Source organism: Rhineura floridana, chromosome 4 (genome assembly GCF_030035675.1).
Source record: "Rhineura floridana isolate rRhiFlo1 chromosome 4, rRhiFlo1.hap2, whole genome shotgun sequence".
NCBI lineage: Eukaryota > Metazoa > Chordata > Lepidosauria > Squamata > Rhineuridae > Rhineura > Rhineura floridana.
The window spans coordinates 91,907,512-91,933,491 of record NC_084483.1 but is presented as its reverse complement, the minus strand read 5'-3'; the positions used below and the strand labels follow the sequence as shown (position 1 = coordinate 91,933,491).

At 41.3% G+C, this 25,980-nt stretch overlaps 2 protein-coding genes across 3 annotated transcripts in view; one reads left to right on the top strand and one right to left on the bottom strand.

Annotated features, from left to right (window-relative positions):
• NT5DC1 (5'-nucleotidase domain containing 1) overlaps positions 1–25,980 on the bottom strand; it is a 164,300-nt gene that overhangs the window by 32,721 nt on the left and 105,599 nt on the right. For both annotated transcript variants that reach the window (XM_061623663.1, XM_061623661.1), the window contains exons 7-8: positions 16,666–16,840; positions 8,016–8,113 (exon numbers count right to left, since the gene is read on the bottom strand). In XM_061623663.1, the coding sequence (XP_061479647.1) occupies positions 8,016–8,113; positions 16,666–16,840 (273 nt within the window). The remainder of the gene's footprint in view (positions 1–8,015; positions 8,114–16,665; positions 16,841–25,980) is intronic.
• Positions 19,185–25,980, top strand: part of COL10A1 (collagen type X alpha 1 chain) — a 76,609-nt gene continuing 69,813 nt past the window's right edge. The window contains exon 1 of the mRNA XM_061623660.1: positions 19,185–19,210. The gene's annotated coding sequence lies outside the window, so the exon portion shown is untranslated. The remainder of the gene's footprint in view (positions 19,211–25,980) is intronic.

Below are 25,980 nucleotides of genomic sequence, written 5' to 3'. Positions count from 1 at the left end.
TGAGCTGATTTATATATTCACCATGGATATCAGCAGCATGTGAGTCTGGTTTGTGTTTAGTGTGGGGCTGGACAGAGAATGTGCATTGCCTGGACAGAGTAAAGGAAACAGATCTCCATAGGTTAGTACAGGGCTATGCCTTCATGTTTTTCTGGGGAGGGTGAGAGAGTTTTATGTTGAAGTTGTTTTGTCATGGCCAGCACAAGATTCTGTCTAATTTGAGCCACACAGTGTAGTTTTATTAGATGTCAGTTCAGTGTTAATGTTTAGGGATACAACATAACGACAACATTTAAAAATGTGTGTAAAGTGAGTTATATGGAGTGTGGTCTTTAAAAGTATTCTGTTAATGTTTAAGACCATGGTATTGTCTCCAAGACATTGATTTGAGTTTGTTTTAATGTTTTTAGCTCCTGAAGAAGGATAATTTCTGAAACACGTCAAGCTTACAATAAATTTTATCCAGCACCAGAGCCTGTCTCTCCTTCCTGACTGTAAATAAGCTAAACATCTTCTCAAAATAGAAAGTATCTCAGCTTATTTCTAAGCCAATTTTAAATTGTCTGCTTATCCCACCCACCCATACCTTAAGCCACCAAATCCTGCTAGAAAACACCTTTCCAAGATCCAAAGCACCAATAACATCTATTTCCATTTTCCATTTCCATCACAAGTGACGAACTGAATCCTGCTGGAATGCCAGATCCAGAACCTGTCCACCTTCTGTGGGGCACTTTGAGAGGTGGGCAGGGGCACCCACTTGTCACTCATCTGATGCCATATGACACCAAGTGATTCAAAGTTCAACCTGGAGGAGCAGGCATAGGCTTATCTCAGATTTTAGTGCTATGGTTGGACAAACCTCCGCATGTTCTTTGATAGTCAAAAGTAGGGATGGGGTTCGCTGCATGTTTCTGATCCGCTTGCATTCTGATAGTCCATTGTTTAATCCCAATCCACCATCCCTCCCCTGCAACTTGCTCTTACACATGCCGATTTGATCTGCTGTGCGCATTTTTGGGTAATTTGATCTGCAGGTTTTTTTTTCAGTGGCCCAAATTTCATAGTTATCAACGTCAGGAGCCATGGAGGTCTCAAGGTATTATAATGTATGTGTATATGTGTTGTTTGTTTATCTATTCTTTACCAAGGAAGATGGATCCCAAAGGACCTTCTGGGAAGAGAGGAACAGTTGCCCCTTCCTCTTGCAACAAGTGCTTTCTGGATTCCAAGGCAACAGCCTTGGAAGTTACCTAATCGGAGCCAAATGGTGTCAGGCTTATGAACGGGTTATCCTTTACCCTTAGGACAATCTAGATTCAAAAATGGCTTAATTGGGAGCATTTCTGTAAAATACTAAGGTTCCTAAAATTTGGGGAAGTGAGGGGGCGTAAGAGCAGAGAAAAACGGGGCTAAAGAATGAACCCAGGAGGCTTCACGGCACAGGAATTTGCAAGTACATTGAAATGCACTTTTAAATTGGCTAATTGAAGCTGCTTTTCCTTGCTAGCAATGCCCGGGGCTTGGTGAGCAGTCGATTGACAAGTGATGGAGATCACAAGGGCATGAAACACTGGCTTCTTAATGGAAACATGCCATTTACGGAGCATTATGAAAATAACTCAATGTAAGATAGGGGAGAAAGTTCAAAAGAATAAATTCTTGTCGATTGGCAGCCATGGCTGCAAAATCCATAACTATTACAGCTGCAGCAAAAAAATAGGTGCCATTCCAAAAAGATGGCAAACTATCAAATTCAGCTGGAATCCGGTGCCAGGTCTGATTTGACGGATATTTTCCTCCATCCCTAGTCAAAAGTAGCAGCAGAGGGTTATCTCTGTTTTTAGTGGTGTGGGACTACCACATAAGGCCAGCTCCCTGCTGAAGCTAAGCAGGATCACGTCTGGCCAGTGTCTGGATGGGAGATCGCCTAGGAACCATATGTAAGCTGCCTTGGGTTTCATGAAAAGAAAGGTGGGGTATAAATGTAATAAATAAATAATAATAAAGATTGGAGATAAAATAAACGCTGGGTGTTCTTTCATATTTTGCTCTCAAAGAGCAGGCAAAGGGTTATCAGCTCTAAGACAATCTTAGTTCTAAAATCAGGGATCCCTTATCACCGATCTTAGTGCTTAGATCAGAAATAACAGATCACTGTGTCTGATATAATATGTCAGGTGACTGACAGGAGAGCATGGTTTCCCCAAAATGATTTCACAGGCCAAATTAGGCCCACAGGTTCCCCACCACTAACTGACATCATATCCAGGAAGAGGGGCACAAATCCTACAACAGTTCTTTGGGACCGTAAGGATTATAGGGACCAACAAACTGAAATTGAATCAGGATTATGTTTTATGAATATATTTTTATTTATTTTAATTGTTGAATTTATGTCCTGCAATCCTCCCAAAAGGAGCCCAGGACAGCAAACAACTGACAAAACAATAGAAACATCTTAAAAACAAAATATCCTCAACATATCTTACAATTCCATTGCAGACTGGGATAAAGATATCTACTTTAAAGGCTTTTTGAAAGAGGAAGGCCTTTAGTAGGCATCAAAAAGACAACAAAGGCAGCACTTGTCCAATTTTTAAGGGGAAAACATAGGAAGCAGCCTTATACTGAGTCAGATCATTGTCCATCCACATCAGTAGTGTCTACATTGACTGGTAGTGATTTCTGAGGTTCCAGACTGGGCACATTCCCAGCCCTAGCTGGAGATGCTGGAGACTGAACCTGGGATCTTCTGCATGCAAAGCAGATGTTCTACCACTTAGCTTCAGCCCTTACCCATAGGAAGGGAAGGAATTCCAAAGGGTGGGTGTCACAATACTGAAGGCCTGATTCCTATGTTGTGTGGAATGGACCTCCTGATGAGATGGTATCTGCAGGAGGCCCTCAGAGTGCAGTGATCGACTGGGCATATAAGGGCTGAGATGATCTCTCAGGTATCCTGGTCCCAAGCAACACCTTGAACTTAGCCCCGTAACTAATTGAGAGCCAGTGCAATTCTTGCAGCAGTAGAGTAATATGTTGGCAATATCCTGCTCCTGTAAGCAATTGAGCTACATTTCGCACCAGCTGCAGCTTCCGGACCAACATAAAGGGCAGCTCCACATAGAGGGCATTGCAGTAATCATGAAGATTACCAGAATTTATTTATTGGTTGGTTGGTTTGTTAGATTTATATCCCACTCTTCCTCCCAGTGGGAGTGCTCTTCAGTGTAAAACGATTTCCAGGGTGGTTTACAAAACCACACTAATAGCAGTAGTAGAATATCATGGCTAGGGGGCTAAACAATTTAGGTGTGTATGTTTCTTATTTAAGGTACTTTAAATAAGGTACTTTAAATAAATTTGTACCGCTGTATATCAGGTGTCCCTCCAGATCATCCCTGACTAATCATCCCTGACTATTATCCATGCCAGCTAGGGCTGGTGGGAGTTGTAGTGCAGCAACATTTGGAAGGCCAATGGTTAGCCATCCCTGCTTTACACTTTCATGGATACTGTGTCACCTACTTAGATCAGTTATACATTCTAAATATAACATTCTCTCTGCTGGGTTTCAGCCTTTGTAATCTTTACTCTAAAACTCTGTCAACTGCTATGAATAAAAAGACAGCAGTCTGTATGTGTAGTTCTAAACTTTACAGAAGAAATAGGCTACTATACAGCTAACAATCATTTGTGACCAGTTGCTCTACTCATTTTCAACAGACAAAGGAAACTGTTCATGGCTAAAGGAGGTTACTCAGGCTGTTCTGCTATTGCTCTTTGGTAATTTTTCAGTCTCTGAAAGGCAGAAAAAAAAGGTAGCCTTTACTTCCTTTCAGATTTGCTTCCTCATTCAGAAGTAATCCCCCAAAGTATGAGAACAATAACCTTTAGGGATTGCTGGGGGAATTCCAAAAAAGAAAAAGGAACTTTAAACACAGTGATCTAGTTCATGTTTTGTACTACTTTTTACTTAGTACAAACTGGCACAAGCATAACCCTCTAAACCAAACGTCGCCCAAGGGCTCAATAAACCTGAAGTTGCTAGCTACCTGGGTCTACAGAAATAAGGAACCTAGGTATTTAAAATGTTGGGTAGCGTAGACTTGTAGACCATAAAACTACACTGTGTATAGCTTTTTTAAAAAAACAATGTATAGTTTTGCTCTATGCTCTCAGCCTGATTGATCAGCCTGTTTGAAGTTGGAAGGCAACAACCCAGGTATTGCGTGCATGTCTGCGCATGTACACACACACACACACACACACACACATGTGTAATATGTGGCTCACTTAATTCATTTGCAGCTATCTGCTACATCTTGCTTGCCTACATTTCCTACTTGTGGCACTTTTATTTTTCAGTGAGAATTGAGGTATAGATAATTTTGCCTGGAGAGGGTAATAGGCAACTTTCTTGCCCTTTCAACATCCCTGATTTCCTGTTTGGCAGAACCCAAGCTGACAGCTTATGACAGCATTTCTCTGTGTTTGATAGTGGGAATTTGGGATTCTCCTAGTAACTGTCAGTGTACTTGAGATTAGTACTCTCTTCAAGTGTTTTCATCTGCCTAATTTCCAGTAGAGTTTCCCCTTCTCAAAGGACACACAAGTGCACACACACGCACACACACATATGAACACAAACAGAGAGACAGACAGACAAAAACAAACTTCGAACAAAGAGGTAAAACCTTGAGGCACAATCTATTGTTGACCAACCCCACCTTCCATGGGGTGAGCCTTTGCACAATGGAATGGCTCTCAGATAAGCCCTTGTTCCTCTTTCACTTCCTAGCTTACCCTTGGCAAGTGGACATCACAGCACTGTGGGCTGATACATGTGCCTTCCATACCCTCATCCAGCTCTTGCTCTCTTCCCAGGGATCCTGGCCTGCAAAGTTTTTAAGAATTAATTTTCCCCAGGAGAGAAGCATGGGCAGTTGCATGTATGGAAGGCATCCATAGGGAACCCATTCTGCATGATGGTTAATGCATTGTGCTGCACATGTGCCAAGGAGGGAAGGGAGGGAAGATACTGATTTCTTCTTATACATATAGTTACACCCATGTCCATGATTAGTTTTTCCCCCTGCAAAGAGATCTCTCTCTAGTGGTAAATTAGGGTAATACTACTGTGACTGATCTGATTTTCTTTTTAAACCCTAAACATGAATGCAGTTTCCAGAAGAGGGGCTGCTAATTTGACTGGGAAAGTGGTGCACAGGGCGAGGATATTCAATCCTTCCTCCATCTTTGAAAAAGAAAGGAAAAAAAGAAATACAGATGCCTATATCATGTCTGCATTCCCACCCTGCTTGAAGAGAGATGCATGTGAATTAGCTCTAGGATATATATTTCTAGATTCCTAGAATTCTATCAAGCTAATGCATGGAAGTTGATACAGATTATGTGAAGCTAACTCATACCAGTCTAGGGATGAGGAGAAATTTAATTTTGTTTGCATTTTAATACCTAATTCACACTTGTCAAGCCAATGTGCAAACCAAAACACAGCTGTCTTTCAAAATGTGCACTTCCCCAAAGTTTGCAATAAGGTTCTCCAACTAATGCATACGCTAATGCATATATTAGGGAAAGTGTGCATAAAATGCATATGCTAATTAAATATACAAAAATACATTCAAAAAAACAAAAATGGTCAAATTGCTGCAGAATTGTGAAGAACTGAATTTAAGACTGGATAAATGAGAAACAGAAAGCAACCCAAATCGGCACATTTATCCATCCCTACACCAGTCACATCAGCTTATCGTAAATGTCAAGCTGATATTAAACACAGATCTGCATATGAAAATAGCTCCTTCACCTGCCCCTGAATCCCACAGAAACGTGATCCCTGTCCTTTGTACACAGTCCAAGTAAAAAGCAGCTTTTCATAGCCTAGTGGCATATCAGATTCCAAACTTGAGACGTTTTTCAGTGTTTTAGTTCTTGGAACACTTGGTTCTCCACTTACCTATTGTTTTATGACCACCATGAAATAGTTATAAGAAGACAGGAATTCTAAGAAGGAAAGACAGCCAAAGGAAAACTTTCTCTGGTAGACTATAAAGCAGCATACTACTTATTGAAGATGATCACAGAATGGCCAGTTAAATCCATGTAAAGTAAATGCCCCCCCCCCAAAATTCTTAGTGCAGGGACAGACAACACGGTGCTCTTCAAATGCTATTGAACTACAACTCCCATCATTCCTGATTATTCTCCATGCTAGCAGGGGCTGATTGGAACTATAGTCCAACAACATATGGAGGGCACTACAGTGGCTACCCCTTGCTTAGTGGAAAGGTAGAATAGTTTACTTGATTTAGAAATACCTAATTAATCAAGGTGAGACAACCAGCTTGGCTGTATGAAACCCTTTGAGAGTTTGTTTCTACATGGATAAGTCTGGCTACATACTCAGGTAATGTCAACCATTCTAGGAACAGTGCTTCTTTTAGGGACACTTGTCCTGCATTGATTAAAAAGGCAAGAGGCCCATCTTCATCAAAACAAAGTGCAATTTTAGCAATCTCTAAGCCCTGTATTCAATGGGGCTTATTTCCAGGTATGTGGGGTTAGTACTATAGCCATAGTTTCTTAAATGGTTTATATTACCAGGGGATCTTCATAATTCATGAATAATTCATAATTCATTTTTGTAGGTGTACATCAAGATGGACATCAAAAACTGCTGAATACAACAAATGTGCATTTGTAAGCACATAATTACACTCATCATAGAATCATTAAGGCCTACATCTCCCTGCTGAAAGTACATTCACCCAAGTTTGCTTCTGTGTAACATTATTTATTTATTTATTTATTATTACATTTATACTCCCCTCTCTTTTCATGATAGAAAACCCAAGGCCTAGGACCTATGCATAATATGTATAATAATACATAATATAAATATGCATAATGGCCTGTAGTCACTAGAGTGTACCAAATCTATTCTGTTCATAATAGAATAAGACTCATATGTGAGAGTCCTTTTTAATTATGGTGCCATGATCTGGAGTCCCAGGCTATGGTCTGACGGCACATATGGCCAGCTCCCTGCTGAAGCTAAACGGGATCAGGTCCGGTGAGTGCCTGGATGGGAGACCGCCTGGGAACCATATGTAAGCTGTCTTGGGTTTCTATCATGAAAAGAAAAGGTGGGGTATCAATGTAATAAATAAATAATAAATAATGTTCTGCTAAAAAGGTTCCACCTGGTCTGTGTCCTGTTCGCTTTCAGTTGGATAACAACAACTATTTTATTTCAGTGATAATTATCCTAGAAAATATTACTGACTTACTAAATGTCCATGTTTTAAGGAAAGCTTGTTATAGCAATCCTGGTATCCAACCCCCTCAGAGCTTACAGCTGCTCCTACCTTTCCTCAGGAGCAGACTGAAGTCCCTTGTTAGATCAAAGAAGCCTTACTCATCACTGGGAGAGGGGGGCAGAGAAAGGCAATGCTCCAGACAACCAATAACACCCCTACATTTTTCAGGCAATCATCCTCCCCTGCCTGCCTTTCTATGACTCCCTTTGAGACTTATAAGTCATCAGAAGTTTGGAAGCTCATGAGCAGGCAGCAGGTCTTTTAAGTCACAGCCACACCATATATATAAAGCACTTTAATAGTCATGGCTTCCCCCTTCCCCCCTCCCAGGAACTGTAGCTTATCCCCCAAAGAGCTACAATTCCCAGGACCCTTAACAAACTACAGTTCCCATGATTTCTTGAGGGAAGCTATTTGCTTTAAATGCATGGTGTGGATGTGATCTTGGTTTCTTTCCCACATTTTTCATGCCTTATATTTTATTTTTTTCTTCAACCCCAAAGCTTTTCTTCCATAATCCATTTTTAACTACTTGACTGAGTTTACAACATAAATCATTTCCCCTTCTACTGTCACAGGTTACTATATCTCTTGATGCCTTTATTAAAAGGTGTTTCCCCTCATTTCTTAAAGTGGCTTGAATATTTAAATATTATTTCAGCTTACCAAGAGTTCGGAAAGGTCTTTGATTTGGTATCTGAGAGAAGAAACCTGGTTTCAGGGCATTTGTGATTACAACGTCAAAAAGGTCTGCAAAATCATTCCTGCAACAACAATAAAAACAAAACAACTGAACTGCATTTTAAGGCATTAAATGAACATTTTCCCTAATATAAAGAAGCTCAACTAGCATTTCTTAAGTATTTTCTCTTTATGGAAACAAGTGTCTAGAACTTCTATAAGCTTGTCAGAACACAAACACCCTGATCATAGTTAGGGGTTATACAGACGTGGAAGTATCCTAGCTACATAGGGAATCACTTACATAAAATGAAATGCTTTGTATGCAGTTCCCCAGCTTCATATAGCAACCAGAAGCTGGAATCCTATCAGTCTTTTTTTGGTAGCACAGGCCAGCTGCTATGCTTGCACATTGTTGGATGAGGGTCAATTAGTACCTAGAATACACATTTGGACAGGATCAAGAATGCCAGGACAAAGAGGGAGCACGCAAATGGAGACAACTGAAAAAGATTCAGGGCTCAGGGAGCATTTCTTTGTAGGAAATACACCTCTTTTACCTTCACTTTTCATGTGCATCATTCGCAGTTACTGCTCAATGATAGCTGCCAATCATGTTTTTCCAATCACACAAGCAGTCATTCCTCTGGGGAGCATTAGTTTTACCTTTTCTTTGTGGCCCCACCCTCTAATTATACATTTCCACTCCCTCTGGTTACTAAGATGACAGAGCATGCTCAGTTTGTTCTACCCGCTGCAGTAGGTTCCTTTTAATAAACTCTGGCAGTGCAAATCTCTGTGTTTTTCCTGGTAGGGTACAGCTGCAATACAAATCTTTGTTTGAGCAGTGTTATGCTTTTGTGCACAAGCTAAGAGAAAAAGAAAATAAAGGCATCATTTGCAGCAACATAAAGGCCATCAGAATGGAGGAGATTAACTGAAAGTTGCTTGTCAGCCTACAGGAAATAAAATGAGGAGGGAATGGGTGTGGAGAGGGGAACAATTGCCACACCCACCTAAAAGCATCAGAGCAAAGCATCTGCAAACACTAGAGAAAGCAAGTGAGCCTTTTTTCGGCCCTTTTCATATTATCAGTGGATCGGGTTAGTATGGATTTACAGGGAGGAAACTGCATGATTGCTTCTGTTTGCCGGTAACGTCATGTGAACCATGCAAATCTAGAAGAGATATAAATAGCACCAAACACACAGTAAACCACAGTGTAGATGAGCCCTCAGAGCAGTTAATAAGCCCAGGAAAAGACACTAACAATAGGACCAGGGCACATAAATGAACAATCAAGTTGGGTTTTAGCCCATCTGCAATCTCTTCCAGCTTCCTTTTAAACAAGCTACTTGAAGGCTGGAAAAATGAGATTAATTCAAGTAACCTCAGCTGTAGCTGCTCCTGAAGCCATTAGACAATCATATTCCTCCTTCAGGGGAAAGGAGGGTCCTGGGGATTAGACAAAATAAGAAGAAAAGACAAATATATTTCCATTTCCAGTCTCTGCCAATGATATGGCTGGTAACTGCCTGGTTTTCTGTCTGGTTGTGACTGACCCAGTATGATGTTTTCATCAGCAGTATATTTTCCTATCAGAAATCTGCAATGGCGTCTCAATTCTGGAAAAGCACATGCAGTTACAGAACAGGAAACTCAAAGAAACTTACCTTAAGCTTTCTTTAAAACATGGACATTTAGTCACCACCCTGCACACCTCAGAGGGGTCTTCATATAGGGAGATGTGGTCTTTGAGGTATTGGGGTCTTGACCTGCACTAGACTTTATATGTCAAAACCAACACTTTGAACTGGGCCAGAAATTAATTGGCAGCCAATGCAGCAGCACCCGGATTGGTGTTATATATTCAGATTGTCTTGCCTCGGTCAGCAACCTGGCTGCTGAATTCTGCACCAGCTTCAATTTCAGAACCACCTTAAAAGGCAGCCCCATATATAACACTCAGTAATAATCTAACCCAGAGGTTAACCAGAGCACAGACAACATAAGTTAGGCTATTCTTGTCCAGGCACATCACTAAGGATGCTTGAAGGATGTGGGGGATCTGCATTCTGAAGTGAACTCAACTGATCCACAGCTCCTCAGTTTAGGTGTTGGTCAGACATTGCCTGCTTTGCAATCCACGCTCTAACTGAATTCTGTGAGGTTTCTAATAATTCCCCTCTCCTTTCCTTTTTTTGGAAATAGCACCTTGCAAACGAGGCTGTGGAAGGCCATGTGGACATGGGAAATGATGATGTGCCATCCCTGCCTTGGACTTTGTACAGAAAAAGTATGGTGGCATTTGGATACATGGGGGGCAGCAACCTTCCTCCCTCAAAATCCTAAGAAGGGCATGTCCACCCTCCCAGGGGCTTTTGTGGCCCCATTTGCAAGGCATGTGGCAGCTGTTGTGCTTTCTGTCTGTTCTGACCATCCAGAATCTTAAAACGTGGTAGAAGGTAAAAAAATTGCTCCGAACACCTTCTAAAGTGTACCTCTCATTTAGATTACTGCAATGCGCTCTACGTGGGGTTACCCCTGAAAACAGTCCGGAAATTACAGCTGGTACAAAATACGGCGGCTCGTTTACTTACGAATAGCCGCTGTTATGATCATATTACTCCAGTGCTCTACAATCTACACTGGCTTCCAGTTGCTTTCCGGGCTCAATTCAAGGTGTTGGTATTAACCTTTATAGCCCTGTACGGTGTCGGCCCAGCATATCTGATGGAGCACCTCCACCGTCACAAATTGAGCCGCCCTACAAGATCTGCCATGCAGGGCCTTCGCTCAGTTCCACCAACTAAAGTGGCTAGGTTGGTGAGGACTTGAGAGAGAGCTTTCTCTGTGGCGGCCCCCTCGCTCTGGAACTCCCTCCCAATAGATCTTCGTCATGCCCCTTCCCTGGATATATTTCGCCGGGACTTGAAGACTTGGCTGTTTAATCAGGCCTTTGCAACCTTTGAGACCTCTAAGGTGAATCGGCCTTGAACTAAAATGTTGATAAATCTATCATACTGTAAACTGTCAGGCCCAGGATGTGACTCAGGAACCAGACCAACGGCTGTAGTTAATTCGTGTTTTATTAGGGTAATGTCCAAACAAAGACTGCGTTTTCTCATGAAGCAATACAGGGATACAGGTCCTGCGGCATTGGGAGAAAGTTGACAGAGCAAGGGACTTCTTCCCGCCTGTTCTTTAAGAAGGGGCCAAACGGGCGCGCAATCTTTCGCTCCTCCTTAACTGCCCCTCAGGTACTGACCGCCTTCCCCCCCTTCTCTCCTGTCTTTTCAGCTGTCTGCGTGTGCGCGGTGAGGGGGGAAGCATCACCCCCTCCTCTTCTGAAGTTTCCGATTCCAGGATGGGGGATAGGGGAGGGGCTGATGGTAAACTGCCTCCCCGCTTTTCTGCTGTGAGCAGCCCTCCCTCTTCCCCCTCTTGCTCTGAGCCTGAAAGAGGGGGAGGCGTGAGAATGTCCAGGGAGGGCTCAGGCTCCCCGTCGCTAAGCGACCTTATCACTGGCAGTTCCTCTGTTTCGTCTTCGCTCCAAAGGGGGGAAGTTCCTCCCCCTTCCCTCTGCCATCCATCCGAATACTCTTCTCCCAACTCTCCGGGATCCAGCTCCCCGGGATTGGAACCCCAGCTCTGCCTTCCGACATAAACTTTGTATTGTACTGTACTGACTATATTTATTATTGTATTTTATCATGTTTTATTGTTCGCCGCCTAGAGTGGCCATTGGCCAGATAGGCGGCTTATAAATTAAAGTTTATTATTATTATTATTATTATTTTGGTTTTTTAAAAATGTTTTAAAAGAATTTTGTGCAATTTTTTTTAAAAAAAATCCATACATAAACATGAAATGGTAGACAATGAACTATCTAGCTCAAATATGAAACATTACTCAATGCTTTATTGGTTTTTTATAATTATTTATTTAGAAATAATTTCTGTTTGCTACATGAATGATAATATCATTTAGGCAAGAAAGTTGCATTTATGGTAACAGTAGATCAACATGGAAAATTCAACATGAGTTTTGATTGCTAATCAGATGTGAAGGTAATATAAGAATAAGTAGATAAATGGGTTTTACAGGCATCAGAAATGCCTTAACTTCTTACCCTGAATAAAAAGAAATAATCTAATCCCTAAAATTAACTCCATATGTGAAATGCTTACAGCAAAACTTACAGTCAGGTAATCAAATCTGAAAAATATTGGGTGCTGATGTGGGCAAATACCTGACAATAAATTACATTGTAATAATATGAGGTATAAGCAAATTGTAACAAGTATATACCTTGGGCACAATCCAGGAAAGGTTATACTTACTTAAATCTCACACTGAAATCAATGGGACTTAAATGCTCCGTTTAAATAGAACATATACATGTCTCTCAAATTCTATGGATTGCATTCAGCGACTAAAATGCAGTGCAGAGTTGAGCACGCTTAGGTCCTCTTACAATTAATGAAGAAATGCTTGGAGGGGAAGAAGCTTTACAAGACCATATTCTTGACAGAGATACCTGAAGGCACATGTTTAATATTGACTAGGCTGCAAACTATTCTGTACAAGTAGACTTACATTCCAACAGCAATTGGAAGCATGGTTTTAAACAGAGAGACACGTTTGTTGGCTAAGGGAAAGTATGTGGAAAGTAATTGCAAAGAGTGAGGAAGTTTCTTTAGTTTGAGGTTAAACTTGGTGTCATTTCTATTTTCTAGATTTGTTCATGGTAAGCATGACAATATAGTACAATATGCTTATGATATATAATACTTATAGTCAGGTAATTAGTATGCACATAGGTCAGGACAGGATTTGCCAGCATGACTCCTTTCGTTCCCCACACATTCAGTGTATGCACACTGAATGTCTAAAAAGGACTGACGAAGGGAAGCATCTGGAAAAGATTTAGGGAGTACAGTACTCTGAGTGCAAAAATTCTAAACTAAAGGAGAAAGGAAGCAAGTTCTATGTAGATCAATTTACATATTTTGTATTAAAAAGCAAAAGCAAGGAAAGTGCTGACCTTTCTCCTCCCTTCATCTTTCCAGTTCTATATTTTTCACTTGAATTGGCTCGTGAATTTAACTGGAAGTTGCAATGAAAGCCAGCAAACCAGTTCAACGAATCCAGTATTTCAACATTCCGTTTAACACACTGTTGTTCATTTAGGCTGCAATCCTATGTACAGTTGAAGAACAACTCAATGAATTCAGTTGTGCTTACTTGCAAGTAGGATTGGGTCACACATTTTATAGATATTCATGTGAAATAACTCTTGATATCATGTTGCAGTCAGCGTCACATTATAAAGACAATTTTCATGAATTTTATGTATGTATGTATGTAAGGGGTGGGGAACCTCAAGCCCAGGGGCCAAATCTGGCCCTCCAAACCTGTCTGTCTGGCCCTCAGAATTCTCTCCACACCACACCCTCTCTCCACAGGCCATATCTCTGACAGGTCTTGCTTCACACCCTCCTTGAGTGTTTTTGACTGGCTAGAATGTGTCCCTGAGAGACGCTCCATCTAAGACAATACTTAGGGCATGTTTGGAACCGGTTTCAGGTGATACCTACTGGACGTCCAGAATAAATAGTGTCTACCACCTGTACCATATTGTTCCACATGTGCCTCAGCCTTCAATTACAAGAGCGAAGCTACGCGACGCCTTTTTCCAGCATAGTGCCAACTTAGATAGGCTAACTATTAACAACTCCAGATTTTCTGTATGGTATAGGTTATATAAGGTTGACAACTACAAAGTGTCCTATTTGGCCCACCCCCTTCCATTAAAACTTAGGCGGGCCTTTATGGCAATCCGATTCCAAACCATGCCAAATGCAGTGTTAGATGGTCGCCATTCTCAGATCTCCTGGTCGAACTGTTTTTGCATATGTGGTTCTATGGAAGTTGAAGACTTGCCCCATTACCTCCTGGCCTGCTCTTTGTATTCCCATCCCCGGGATAAGTTCCTGAAGAGCCTGTTGGCAAATCCCTACTTGGTCACTGTTGATCAAAAAATTTTCCATCTCATGTCCGACATAGATTCCTTGATAACATACAAGGTCTCCCTTTTTGCACTGGAAGCACAAAAAATCTGGGCTAAAATTGTTTCAGATCAGGGGATCGACTGCCGAGGAGACAACCAACCTATAGTTAATCTTGGTTATGCAATCTACTGGGTTTATATAGGACTATATAGGGGCCATATAGGAGTATCCCCTTCCTGGTTTTTAGAGTTATTTGAAATCTATACTATATGTATATGTATACGCATTACAGCTTTATGTAATTTTATTGTGCTTTTTAATCTTTTTAATCTTATTTGTTATGCGATGGCCTACGGCCAAGCAATAAAGTGATGATGATGATGATGATGAACTGCCTCCTTTAGGGTGATGGGAACCCTCACATCCATCAGTGAGGCATTGACCACACTGGAGATCCAGACTGCTAATCCAGATGCGGCTGCTTTTGATAGTCAGGAAGTAAAAGGATCCAGAGGGCAGGTGGTAGGCCTTAAGCCAATAAGTACCTTGTAACTCCTTCAGGCTTGTACAAACTGAAAGATATCCATAACAACCTGAACAAGTGGTACTCTGGCTACATCTTTTTCTGATTCTGGATGGTGTCTTAATTCAGAGCAGGTATGAGCACGTTTATCGACAAAATGAAGATTTTAACAACTGGTCCACTGGTCTCCCAGAGAAACCAGCTGGATCCATCTGTCTCACAGTACGGACCATCATAATAGGACTCCCACCACTGTAGAGGTCCAAGGCAGCATACAGCCCAAATCTGATGAGACTGATCTACTCATGACAACAGAGTCATTGCAGATCTTCCCACCCATAGATCAACCCTGCATTTTGCCAAAGAACTAGATAGAATGTTCTGAAATAACAGGTGTATAGTTTGGGGGTGCTCTTGGATCCATCTTTGTCACTTGGTGCACAGATAGCCTCAGTGGCTAGGAGTACCTTTTATCAGGTATGGCTGGTGCACTAACTACGGTCATTTGTGGACAGAGATAGTCTGGCTGTGGTGATTAATGTATTGGTAACCTTAAGTCTTGTTTATTTCAATTGCTCTGTGTGGGACTACCCTTGTGTCTTGTCTGGAATGTCCAGCTGGTACAAAATGCTGTGGGCTAGACTGTTGATGGGGACAGATTACTGCCAAGACATAATTCTGGTGCTTAAAAGCTTGCACTGGCTGCCCAGATGTTACCAGGTCAGGTTCAAGGTTCTTGAATTAACAAGGCCCTTAACAAGTTGGATCCAGGATATCTTAAGGACCACCTGATTCCTTACATCCCAGCTCGATCACTGAGGTCCTTGGGGGAGTCTCTGTTGGTGGTCCCACATGACTCAGATACTCGGCTCGTAATGTCTAGAAGCCGTGCTTTCAGTGTAGTGGGCCCAAGCATGTGGAACTCCCTCCCAGCTGAGAGTAGTCAGGCATCCTCCTTCTTGCATTTCAGGCGCATGACTAAGACTTTCTTGTACAGCAGGCATTTTAAGCTAGAGTTTGGTTTTACAATAATTTTATTGTTTGTTTTATGTATGGCTTGTTTTTCTGTACACCACTTAGAAATGCAAATAATTAAGTGGTATATAAATGTTTTAAATAAATAAATAAATGTGAGAGAGGCCCATGGTTTCTATGGAGGCCATGAAATCTCAAGCTGCCCTAGACAACACTGATCCATGGGGAAAGGGTTAAACACACCCTCTCTGATCAAAGTCACAGCACTTAAGACTGCATTTCTGTAAATAAAATTAGTTGGAGATTGCTCACATATCTCCTGCATCTTGTGATATATACAAAATGTGTTGCTTTTACAGAATGTTTTACATAGTATTACTTTGTGTAGATTGTAGTTAAAATTGCTAGAAAAAGGGTGCTCAAATGTGTAGATGTGTGACTTTGTGTAAATGCTGGTTGTTGTTTGGGAGGGGTAAAGATGTAGTTAGTGAAGCAAGGAAAACAAGCTAAAATAGACACAAATACCAGGACACAGGTGCGACAAAGACAGTTTGTGGCTAGGTTCTGCTCTATCTGTTGACAGGGGAGGAGGAAGATATACCAAGGGGGAGAGATATACCAAATATGGGTAATAATAAATATGAGTATGGGGGAGCTAAAATATGAGTAGTGGGAGATGTAAACAGAGGCGGGACTTCCTGTGACATGAATAGGCGGCACGGATAGGCTGTAAACCCTGGAGTACTCGACCAATGAGGAAACAGGGGAGGGAACGAAGCGACGGCCTATAGGATAAAAGAACTGTACCAATGTCACTTGGGTGTGCCTACCTTGTGGACACCCGCTCTTGCAAGAACGTATAATAAACTTATATTACTGCTTCACTAATGATCTTGTGGTGGGTCTCTTAAGAACCGTTGTTTCTCACAATCTCATCAAGTTTGGTTCTCATTAAAAGTACAGTGGGTGAACTGGCCCCATATTATTTTTTTGCACAGTTTAAGAAACAAGTGTGCAGGTCATAAAATCCTCAGATGCCCATTTTTTACTGTAATTACTATTACTACTATTTGCAAGGTAGAGTCTAAATGAAACCAATAAACTATGGAAGCATTACGCTTACCCTAAGGTATGTTCACATATGAGTCTGCAGTAGTCACTGTGAGAGCTGGTAATTAATAGCAGAATCTTTCCACTGTCCTTCAGTTTCCTTAGCCATTTTTTAACAGAATCAGGACAACATTGTATGTATTTCCCTGGATTGCTTTTTACTTCTGGAAAGTATGTTCCATAATTTTCTGAAAGACAGAAGATAAGATTATGCAGAGTAAGGTACACATATGCTACATCCTTTTCAGAAGCTCTTCCCTCTCCTCCCCTCCGTACTAATAAAGAAGACGATGTGTGTTTTTAACAGTTTATAAGATTCCATCAAGACAGAATCTGAGAGGGAGTGGTAAAAAAATTCTGGTGGACACATGTAATTCCATATTTAAGTGCCCATGTAGATTGAGATCCATGAAAAATTTGTTATAAAAGAAGTAGGAGTGAGAAACTTCAATGCATTGTTTATTTTGATAATAACAACTGCATCACCAGTCACAATAATCATTATATCTAAATTCACTAATAGGCAAAAAAATGGGGTTTAAGAATGTAGCTATAGCCAACAGATATTTCTATCAATTTTTAAAAAGCAGGGAAATTGGGCAGCTATAGTGAATGCACCAGGGGAGCAGGAGACCTGACCTCCTCTCTGAGATATTGGACTGCCCTACAAATTTGTAAAAATGCAAACACAATTTGCATTGGTCTTTCACTAACTCATTCATGGGACCATCAAAATCATTAGCATATCTCTATATACTGAATTTGGTACATGCTCTGGTCCAAGGAACCCTGATTACTGGAAAAGCCTACAATGCTTCCTCAAAATGAAAACTCAAAATATGCCACAAATTATCATGGTACTTCTACAGCCCCACAAAGCTGTGACTACTAAACACCATGACTCATACAGAAGTCACAAACAGAAGCCATTGCATATCTCTTCCTCAAAAGGGAGGGCAGAAAGTATATTCCTAGTGGTTAAGGTATTTTTGCAGAACTACCTTCACTAACCTGGTATCTTCCAGATGTTATCAACTACAACCATCCCTGACTATTGGCCATGCTGACTGGAGCTGGTGGGAGTTGGAATCCAGCAGTTATTGGAGGGCACCGTGTTGCAGAAGATTGTTTTACACCAACCAGAAATTTGAACTTTGGCACACAGATAGTTCAAGTCACATCTAACACTTAGATGTTTATACATCTAAAAGCCAAAACCTAGGGAATAAACTTTAGTTGACAACAGAAGACAACACGTCAGCAGAAGGGAACAAAACCACATGTAGGATGGAATGCTGGACAGTGGGTGCTCCATTGCCCCCATCATGTACTTGAATCAGACTCCAGCAGAATTTTCAGGGGCTGCCAGGAACATGCACTTCTGGTAGCAGCATGCAAGCTGCATTTGCTAGCATTTCTATATGCATTTTCCTCTCTTGCTAAATATTTTCGGTCAGCTTCACTGAACAGTTTAACAAATCCTAGATATTACTTTTCCTTGTGGAATGTGCACAGTGTCTTCCTCAGATCAAAACAAAAACAAAGATTTAAACCTCTTAGCCTTCAACTATTTCATCAGGAAGATATTTGAAATGGTAATATCTGTGCAGGATGAAATAGTCTTGGCAGTTGATTCAAATCCAGTAGCTACAAAGCAGGCCATGAATGCAAGCCAATATATAACCACCAATTTCAGTGGGATAAAACAGCTTAAACATAATGTGCTCCAAGTTTTGGCTAGGTTGAAGGTATATCTTACCAACCATTAAATAAAATATTTTGCAGCAGCAGCACAGTAAATGCTTCTCTACTTCTCTATGTAGTAGAATAACATTATTTTATTGTAACATAACAGGAATGGATATCTATCCCCAAAGGCAAATCATGCTAATATAATTCAAAATGAACAGATCTTGAACACAGACAAAATTCCTTTGGTTGCTCTTTTCTTCCCAGTTTGGAAATCTCATTATTAATAAATTACTAGGATGGATTTTTGTGTGTGGAGAGGTTCATAACTAATGATCAGAAACAGCAATGAAATGGTAAATCTGCATCTGGACTGTACCATATCAGATTGCATGGGGATGCTCACAATTCTCATTCCACATAGAAAAATAGATGTCATGCAGAGGATTTCTAGCCAACTTGTCTAGCCTTCTCCCTGGCATGCCACTTTTCTGAGTGCAAGAATCATTTTTTCATGGAGTAAGATTTCATCAGATAAAATCCCCTACTTGCAATCTGAAATGGTAGAGACACAGGCTTCCCACTTCATCTGCAGTTTGCAAGAACTAATCCTATATAATCCACATTGTTTCTGTTACTAGAGAAAGTATAACACAATGTTATCTGAGAATGGGATTATATTCAAGCAATCTGTGCTATACATCTTTCTAAGGTTTATTTTGAGAATTAGCCAAAACCTAGGGCTTTTCAGTGAAACAAATCAGATTTACCAAAGTATGCCTCCTATGGTTTTTAATTTCTTTCAGGATCAACATAGTTGGGGATTTCTGCAGCAGATTCAGAAGACGAAGTAGCAAAATTTTGCTGAGGTTGTATTTTTTCACCTTTCCTTAATTGCTGCTTTTAAGGGCTCAGCTACACGGTGGTTTAGTGTGTTTGCTGCTACTCACATCCCTTTTAAATTCCATGGTTCACGTGGTGTTACCTGCAAATGGAAGCTATCATGCAGTTTTCCCCCTGTAAATCTGTACCAACCCAATCCTCTGATAATATGAAAAGGGAAGGAAAAAAGTCTTTACTCCGTATCTCTAGTGCTTGCAGACGCTGTACTCTGATGCTTTTAGGTGGGTGTGTCAATCGCTCCCCTGTCCACATCCATTCCCTTCTCCTCCCTTTGTTCATTTCATTTCTTGTAGGCTGAAAAACAATTGCTCTCCCCTGTTCTGCAAGCTTTTATATGTTGCTGCAAATGGTGCCTTATTTTTCTTCCCCCCCTAGCTTGTGCGCAAAAGCATAACATGCTCAAACAAAGACCTGTACTTCAGCTGTATTGTGCCAGGAAAATACAAATAATCACACTTCCAGGTTGCTGTTGTTTTTAAATGAAATTAACTGGTAGAACAAACTGAGCATGCTTGGTTGCCAAGTAACCAAAGGGAGTGGAAATGTTAAATTAGAGGGTGTGGTCATTTGGGAACTGTTTGATTGATCCTTCTCAGTGTGAATAGAAAACACCGTGTTTGCAGCTGGCATTGAGCCCTTACTGTGGATGGTGCAAAGAGAGAACAGAGGTAAGAACAGTATCTTTAGTATGAAGTAATGCTCCCATATGGATAAGCCCTAAACCTCAATGCTCTGAAGCCTTGAAAATGGACACAGGCATACAATAGCAATTCTATTGCTCAAGCTAAGCAGACTTGGTCTGGAAAGCTGCTTGGAACCCTGCTCTGAACTCTTTGTAGAAATAGTGGGGTATAAGAGTGCACTACATATAGTAAGAATAAAAAAGAGCAAACAATCTGTAAATGAGTGGCTAAACTGAGGTGGGTAATTGGCAGCATGTGGTCTGACAGAATCTAGAGTTTACTAGTCTGAGCACTGAATTTCCCTTGCAGAAGACTTCTCCGCTAACTTCAACAGATGAAACAGCTCTGTGTGTACAACAGGATATGCACATATCCCTTCCATATGTACATGCCACATGTACATTTCAATAATTCAGGCTGTGAAGTGATTTAGAAATATGCAAAATAAAACAAAATACCCAGAATAGACATACTGAAATGAAGGAATACAACTAACTTAGGCCTATTAATTTTAATAGGTCTACTCTGAGTGAACTTTGTTTGATGCAAACCAATGATTTTAGCAGCCATAGACCTATGGCCACTATATCTGTCAAGAGGTGTTGCACTGTGTGGCAACTTCACGTAACATGTAACTAGTCCCCCCTCCCTCCTCATTACCTCTTTATAAAAAGATGTTTAGCATGTTCTTATGATTATGTTGTAAATCTGATTCCAATGAAGCCCACAGTTGATTAAAGTAGCGTTTCAGTGCTACATTGTCATATCACTCAACTCCCTTTGGAAAATTTTACTTCATGTCTGAAGGCATCAGTATTCACTGATGCATACAAAGAGCCTGGGAGGAGGCCACAGTGGCAGCGGCGGCAGCGGCAACAACAGCAGCAAATACACAACAAAAAGCCAAGAGCTCTAGGCAGTATTGGCTGCAGCAGTCATTACCATTGCCAAGAGCTCTGCCACAGGAAATATGGACCATCTGGCAGAGGCTTCAAACTGGGCTCTGTAACAATTGTGGCAGGAATGAGTAAGCACTTGGAACTGCTAAGGCTGTTTGGTACAGATATGTTCTAAAGGTTTCCTGCACTCCAGCATTTCAGTGCTGTTTAACAAATTTTTTTAGGGTTGGGGTGAGGGTTTGTACCATTTTTATTCTATGCACAAAACCCTTCAACCTCAGTAAAAGAAACCCACCACTATGGGTATTTATTTCACTTCTTCAATATCTCTGCTATTTACAGTTTTTAGTAGTTAAGGGGGGGGGAAAGGAACAGAAGAAAAAAAGACACTTCAAGACTGGTAAACAAGTTATAAAAATCTTGTTAAACTTGTTATGCCGAATGGAAGCCAGCCCAAGTAAAAGAGTTCATGTTTTGCTTCCGAACCTTCAGAAAGGCATATAAATCTAGAAGACTCTGAAACAGCAGAGTCAAAAGCTTTGCAAATACTCTGTCCCATTTAACTTGTACTCCAGAAACAATCAGTACAAGCTTTGGTCCTGGAGGCCATATGATTAGGCAGGACTGGGGTGGGTGCATGTACCAACAGGTGTCTCCTCCCATTTCCAAATGTGGGTGATGGGGATGCAGTACTGACAGGGATGTGACAGCGAGGCCAGTGGGTCCACCCTTGCTCTCCCAACTCTATGCAATGGAGGGGATGTCCAAACAGGAATTAAGATACACTTGAACATATTTTGCTGATGCCTGCTGAAATCCCCAAACGATTACCATATTGAAGTTCTACAACAGAGGTTGGAATTACCTTACTTTTAGCTTTCAGCCTGCTGAGATTAAAAAGCTTTCCATCTGTTCGATATGTGATTTCCACACCAGTGGGAAGTTTCCCCTCAACAAGATGTAGAATCATGGCAATGAAAATAGCAAATAAGGTTGGAGCAATGACACATCCCTGTTTTACGCCTGATCCCACTTTTAATGGATCACTTTGAGAGCCATTGTTGTCCAAAATTGTCGCCGTCATGTTGTCATGGAGGAGTCACAAAATATTCACAAATTTATCAGGACATACAATTTTCAGAAGGATATTCCAGACAGCAGTTCGATTTACAATATCAAAGGCTTTCTTAACATCACACAAAACTTCTCAGTCTGACCTCAACACCCAATAGGCTGTCTAAAACTACCTATCAGCATCAGGGGTGTGGAAACCTTTTTCAGCCCAGCTGTATGCCAGTACAGTAGACATGGCCAGAGGTAAAAGTAGGTGAATGAATGGATACAATCTTACCTTGGTACAGTAGACTATATCCCAGCCATGCAAAGATCATAGATGTTTACACCCACAGACACACACATACACCTCCCTTCATTCAGGCAAACAGGAGGCATTATCATAGTACATTCCAGCCAGATGAAAGCAGTCACGGAGGGTGCAGAGCAGACCCAGTGAAGGGTGTGGCTTTGGAAGACTAGTAAGAGTCATGAGGGCCAGACAGAGAGGTCTGGTCTACATTTTTGCTGCTTTACAATGTAACCCTGCCTTATATTAAATGAGAACTTAACAAATATGGTGCAGAGAGCTTTGGGGTTACATGCATCGCTTTCCCTTCCATTTAAAGTTTATTTTGTCACTCTGGGAACCTGTGGTTTGTGTAAGCTATACTTTGCAAACAAACCTGAGTATCAAACCAGAATCAAACTGCCATTTGATACCAAACCAGGATCACATTGTGATTTGATGTTTTGGTTTGTTAATTAAATATGGTCTGCATTCTGATTGCAGGTGTTGCCACCACTCACCATATGCTCAGAGGCATGTTACCAAATTCTTCCAAGGTACACAGGAAGTGGATTGGACTGTGAAAGACCAACCCAAATTGTGTTTGCATTTTGACCAATTTGTAGGGCAGTACAGTATTTCAGAGAGGAGGTCAGGTCTCCTGCTCCCCTGGTACATTCACTATAGCTGCCCAATTTCCCTGCTTTTTAAAGTTCGATAGAAATATCTGTTGGCTATTGCTATGTTCTTAAACCGCAAGGGTTTTTGCCTATTAGTGAATTTCTATGCTTTTTAATCCGGGAGGTAAGAAATGGGGTTCTGTGCAAGATTGCTGAGAATGGATTGATCATTTGCATGCTTATTGAGTTCAGTGGGATTTACTCCCCTGCAATCATGCTTAGAATAGGTGAAACTAACCACAGGGGATGGGGAGGGGAGGAGGGGGAGGGAAGCAAGCAGGAGGGGGAGGTAGGAGGGCAGGTTCGATTATTTGCATATTTATTGAGTTCAGTGGGATTTACTCCAGTGCAATCATGCTTAGGATAGCTAAAACTGACCATGGAGAAGGAGAATTGGAGTGGGCAGGGGAGGAGGAAGAAGGAAGGGGAAGGAGAGAAAGAAGAGGAGGAAGGGAGAGAAGTGGGGAAGGAGGGGAAAGGCAGGTCTGATTGTTTGCATGCTTATTGAGTTCAGTCGGATTTACTCCTGCGCAATCATGCCTAGGAGAGGTAAAACTGTAATGGGGGAGGATGAGGGGGAGGGGAGAGTAGAGGGAAGGGGGAGAGGGGAGCAGAAGGAGGGAATGGGGGAAGGAGGGGATTGGAAGGGGATAGGGAGGGGAAAGGAGACGTGAAGGAAGGGGGAGGAAAGGGACAGGAGAGAGGAGGAGGAGAGTGCAGGTTTGATCATTTGCATGCTTTTTGAGTTCAGTCATGCTTAGGATAGATGAAACTGACCTGAGGGAGGGGCAGGGAGGAGAGGAGGTGGGCAGGAAGGGGAGGGAGGAAGGGGGAGGGGAGGAGATTGGATTGGATGGGTGAGCCCCTTTCCTTCTAAAATGAAAACATTGTGAACAGTATCATTCTTTTTCAGCATTTTCCCCACCTTTTTATTCTACAGGAGGCGCATGTAGCCTCCCACCCAAATTTAAACCAAAGCTGTCACATATACTTGTTCTTGCTATGTATCTTTTATGACTTATGGCGACCCTATGAATCAGTGACCTCCAAGAGCATCTGTCATGAACCACCCTGTTCAGATATTGTAAGTTCAGATCTGTGGCTTCCTTTATGGAATCAATCCCTCTCTTGTTGGTCTTCCTCTTTTTCTACTCCCTTCTGTTTTTCCCAGCATTATTGTCTTTTCAAGTGAATCATGTCATCTCATAATGTGTCCAAAGTATGATAACCTCAGTTTCATCATTTTAGCTTCTAGTGACAGTTCTGGTTTAATTTGTTCTAACACCCAGTTGTCTTTTTCGCAGTCCATGGTATGTGCAAAGCTCTCCTCCAACACATTTCAAATGAGTTGATTTTTCTCTTATCCGCTTTTTTCACTGTCCACCTTTCACATCCATACATAGAGATTGGGAATACCATGGTCTGAATAATCCTGACTGTAGTGTTCGGTGATACATCTTTGCATTTGAGGACCTTTTCTAGTTCTCTCATAGCTGCCCGCCCAACTCCTAGCCTTCTTCTGATTTCTTGACTATTGTCTCCATTTTGGTTAATGACTGTGCCGTGGTACTGATAATCCTTGACAAGTAGACAGTCATGGCTTCTCCCAAAGAACCCTGGGAAGTGTAGTTAGTGAAGGGTCCTGAGAGCTGATAGGAGATGCCCTGTTCCACTCACAGAGCTCCCATCAGGGCGGCTGACTGTTAAACCACTCTGGCCACTGGAGCTCTGTCCTCTCAGCACCCTACACAAATTACACTTCCCAGGATTCTTTGAGGGAAGCCATGACTGTCTAAAGTGAAATAAATGTCTGGTGTGGGTGTGGCCCCGATTAGGCAAGCCCAGCAGCTGTGAGTCTGGCTTTTAGAACACTGACAGTTCGTTCTTACTGAGCATGCCCAGCCTTATCATTGAGTTCAATGCTATTTTTTAAAATTAATTAAAAATCAGCCAGACTTTTTAAACTTTTAAACTGCAGAAGATAAAGGTCAGAGTATGGGGCAAGGTCAGTAATAGGATTACAGGTCCTCTATGAACATGGCTGATTTTTATTTAATTTCAACAAATTATGAGAACTCTTACAGAAAAAAGTCAAAAACGGGTCTGGTTTTTTCTCTCTCTTCTTTTATATTTGGAACTCTCAATTCTCTCTGACTGTTTCGTGTATCACCATGAAAATTTAGAGGCTTGTTAAGCAAGCGTTTTTGAGTGCAGGACTATAAGTTTTGTAAGGTTTTGTTTCAAAATGAGCTTATGGGAAGCATCAGAATGGCATGGGGGTATTTTCAGTTTAACATTGCAGAATGCAAAAAAATCCACGGTGGCTATAGTATACAGCCACTCTCGTGGCTTTATAATACATAAGGAGAGCCTGAAACAGATATAACAACTTAGAAAGGATTATCATTTTAACTGTCATAATCCCTAGTTATCCATGACCATTTCAGAGAACACTGGGATTCCATGTCTTTCCTAATGCCATCCATCCATTTGAACAGGTTCTGTCATATTTAGCAGTGATTTTGAGCCCCAAATGTTTCCTATGAGATGCTAGCCATTAATAACAAAAGAGCTGCTTTAAATAAGCTTCTGAGTTATGAGGGAATATTCACTGGTATAACCTAGTTTATTTTAGTTGCAACCATTTCTTTTCTAACTGGTCTTCTGGCCTTTAATACTTAGACATTGTAGGCAGGAGGTTTCGAAAACTAAAGCTTAAGTTTCAAACATGGACAAGAGGTGACAAAAGAGACTAAATCTATTGAATTTTACCCTGTTGTGCAGCTGTCTATGACCTGACTCACCTGAGACTCTACCAGGAAATAAAGTGGCAGTGATAATCCTTTCACTAAATTTTGTAGTTACTGCCATCTAGTGACATTGCACTGAATTTACCAAATATTTTATAGCATGTTCCTAGACAGATTGCTAATAGCATTAATAAATCATTGCAGAAAACTACACATGGAATTACAGTTGAATTTCTATACTACTGGGAATGCTACAAGTTCTCTTGCTACACACAGCTTGGTGTCCAAATATCTGCAGCAGTATCGTCTTCAATACCAGTCAACTCAATTCTTCTGATCAGCAGCAAGGGGGCTCTGCTTCTCTGTCAGGATCAGGGTGAGG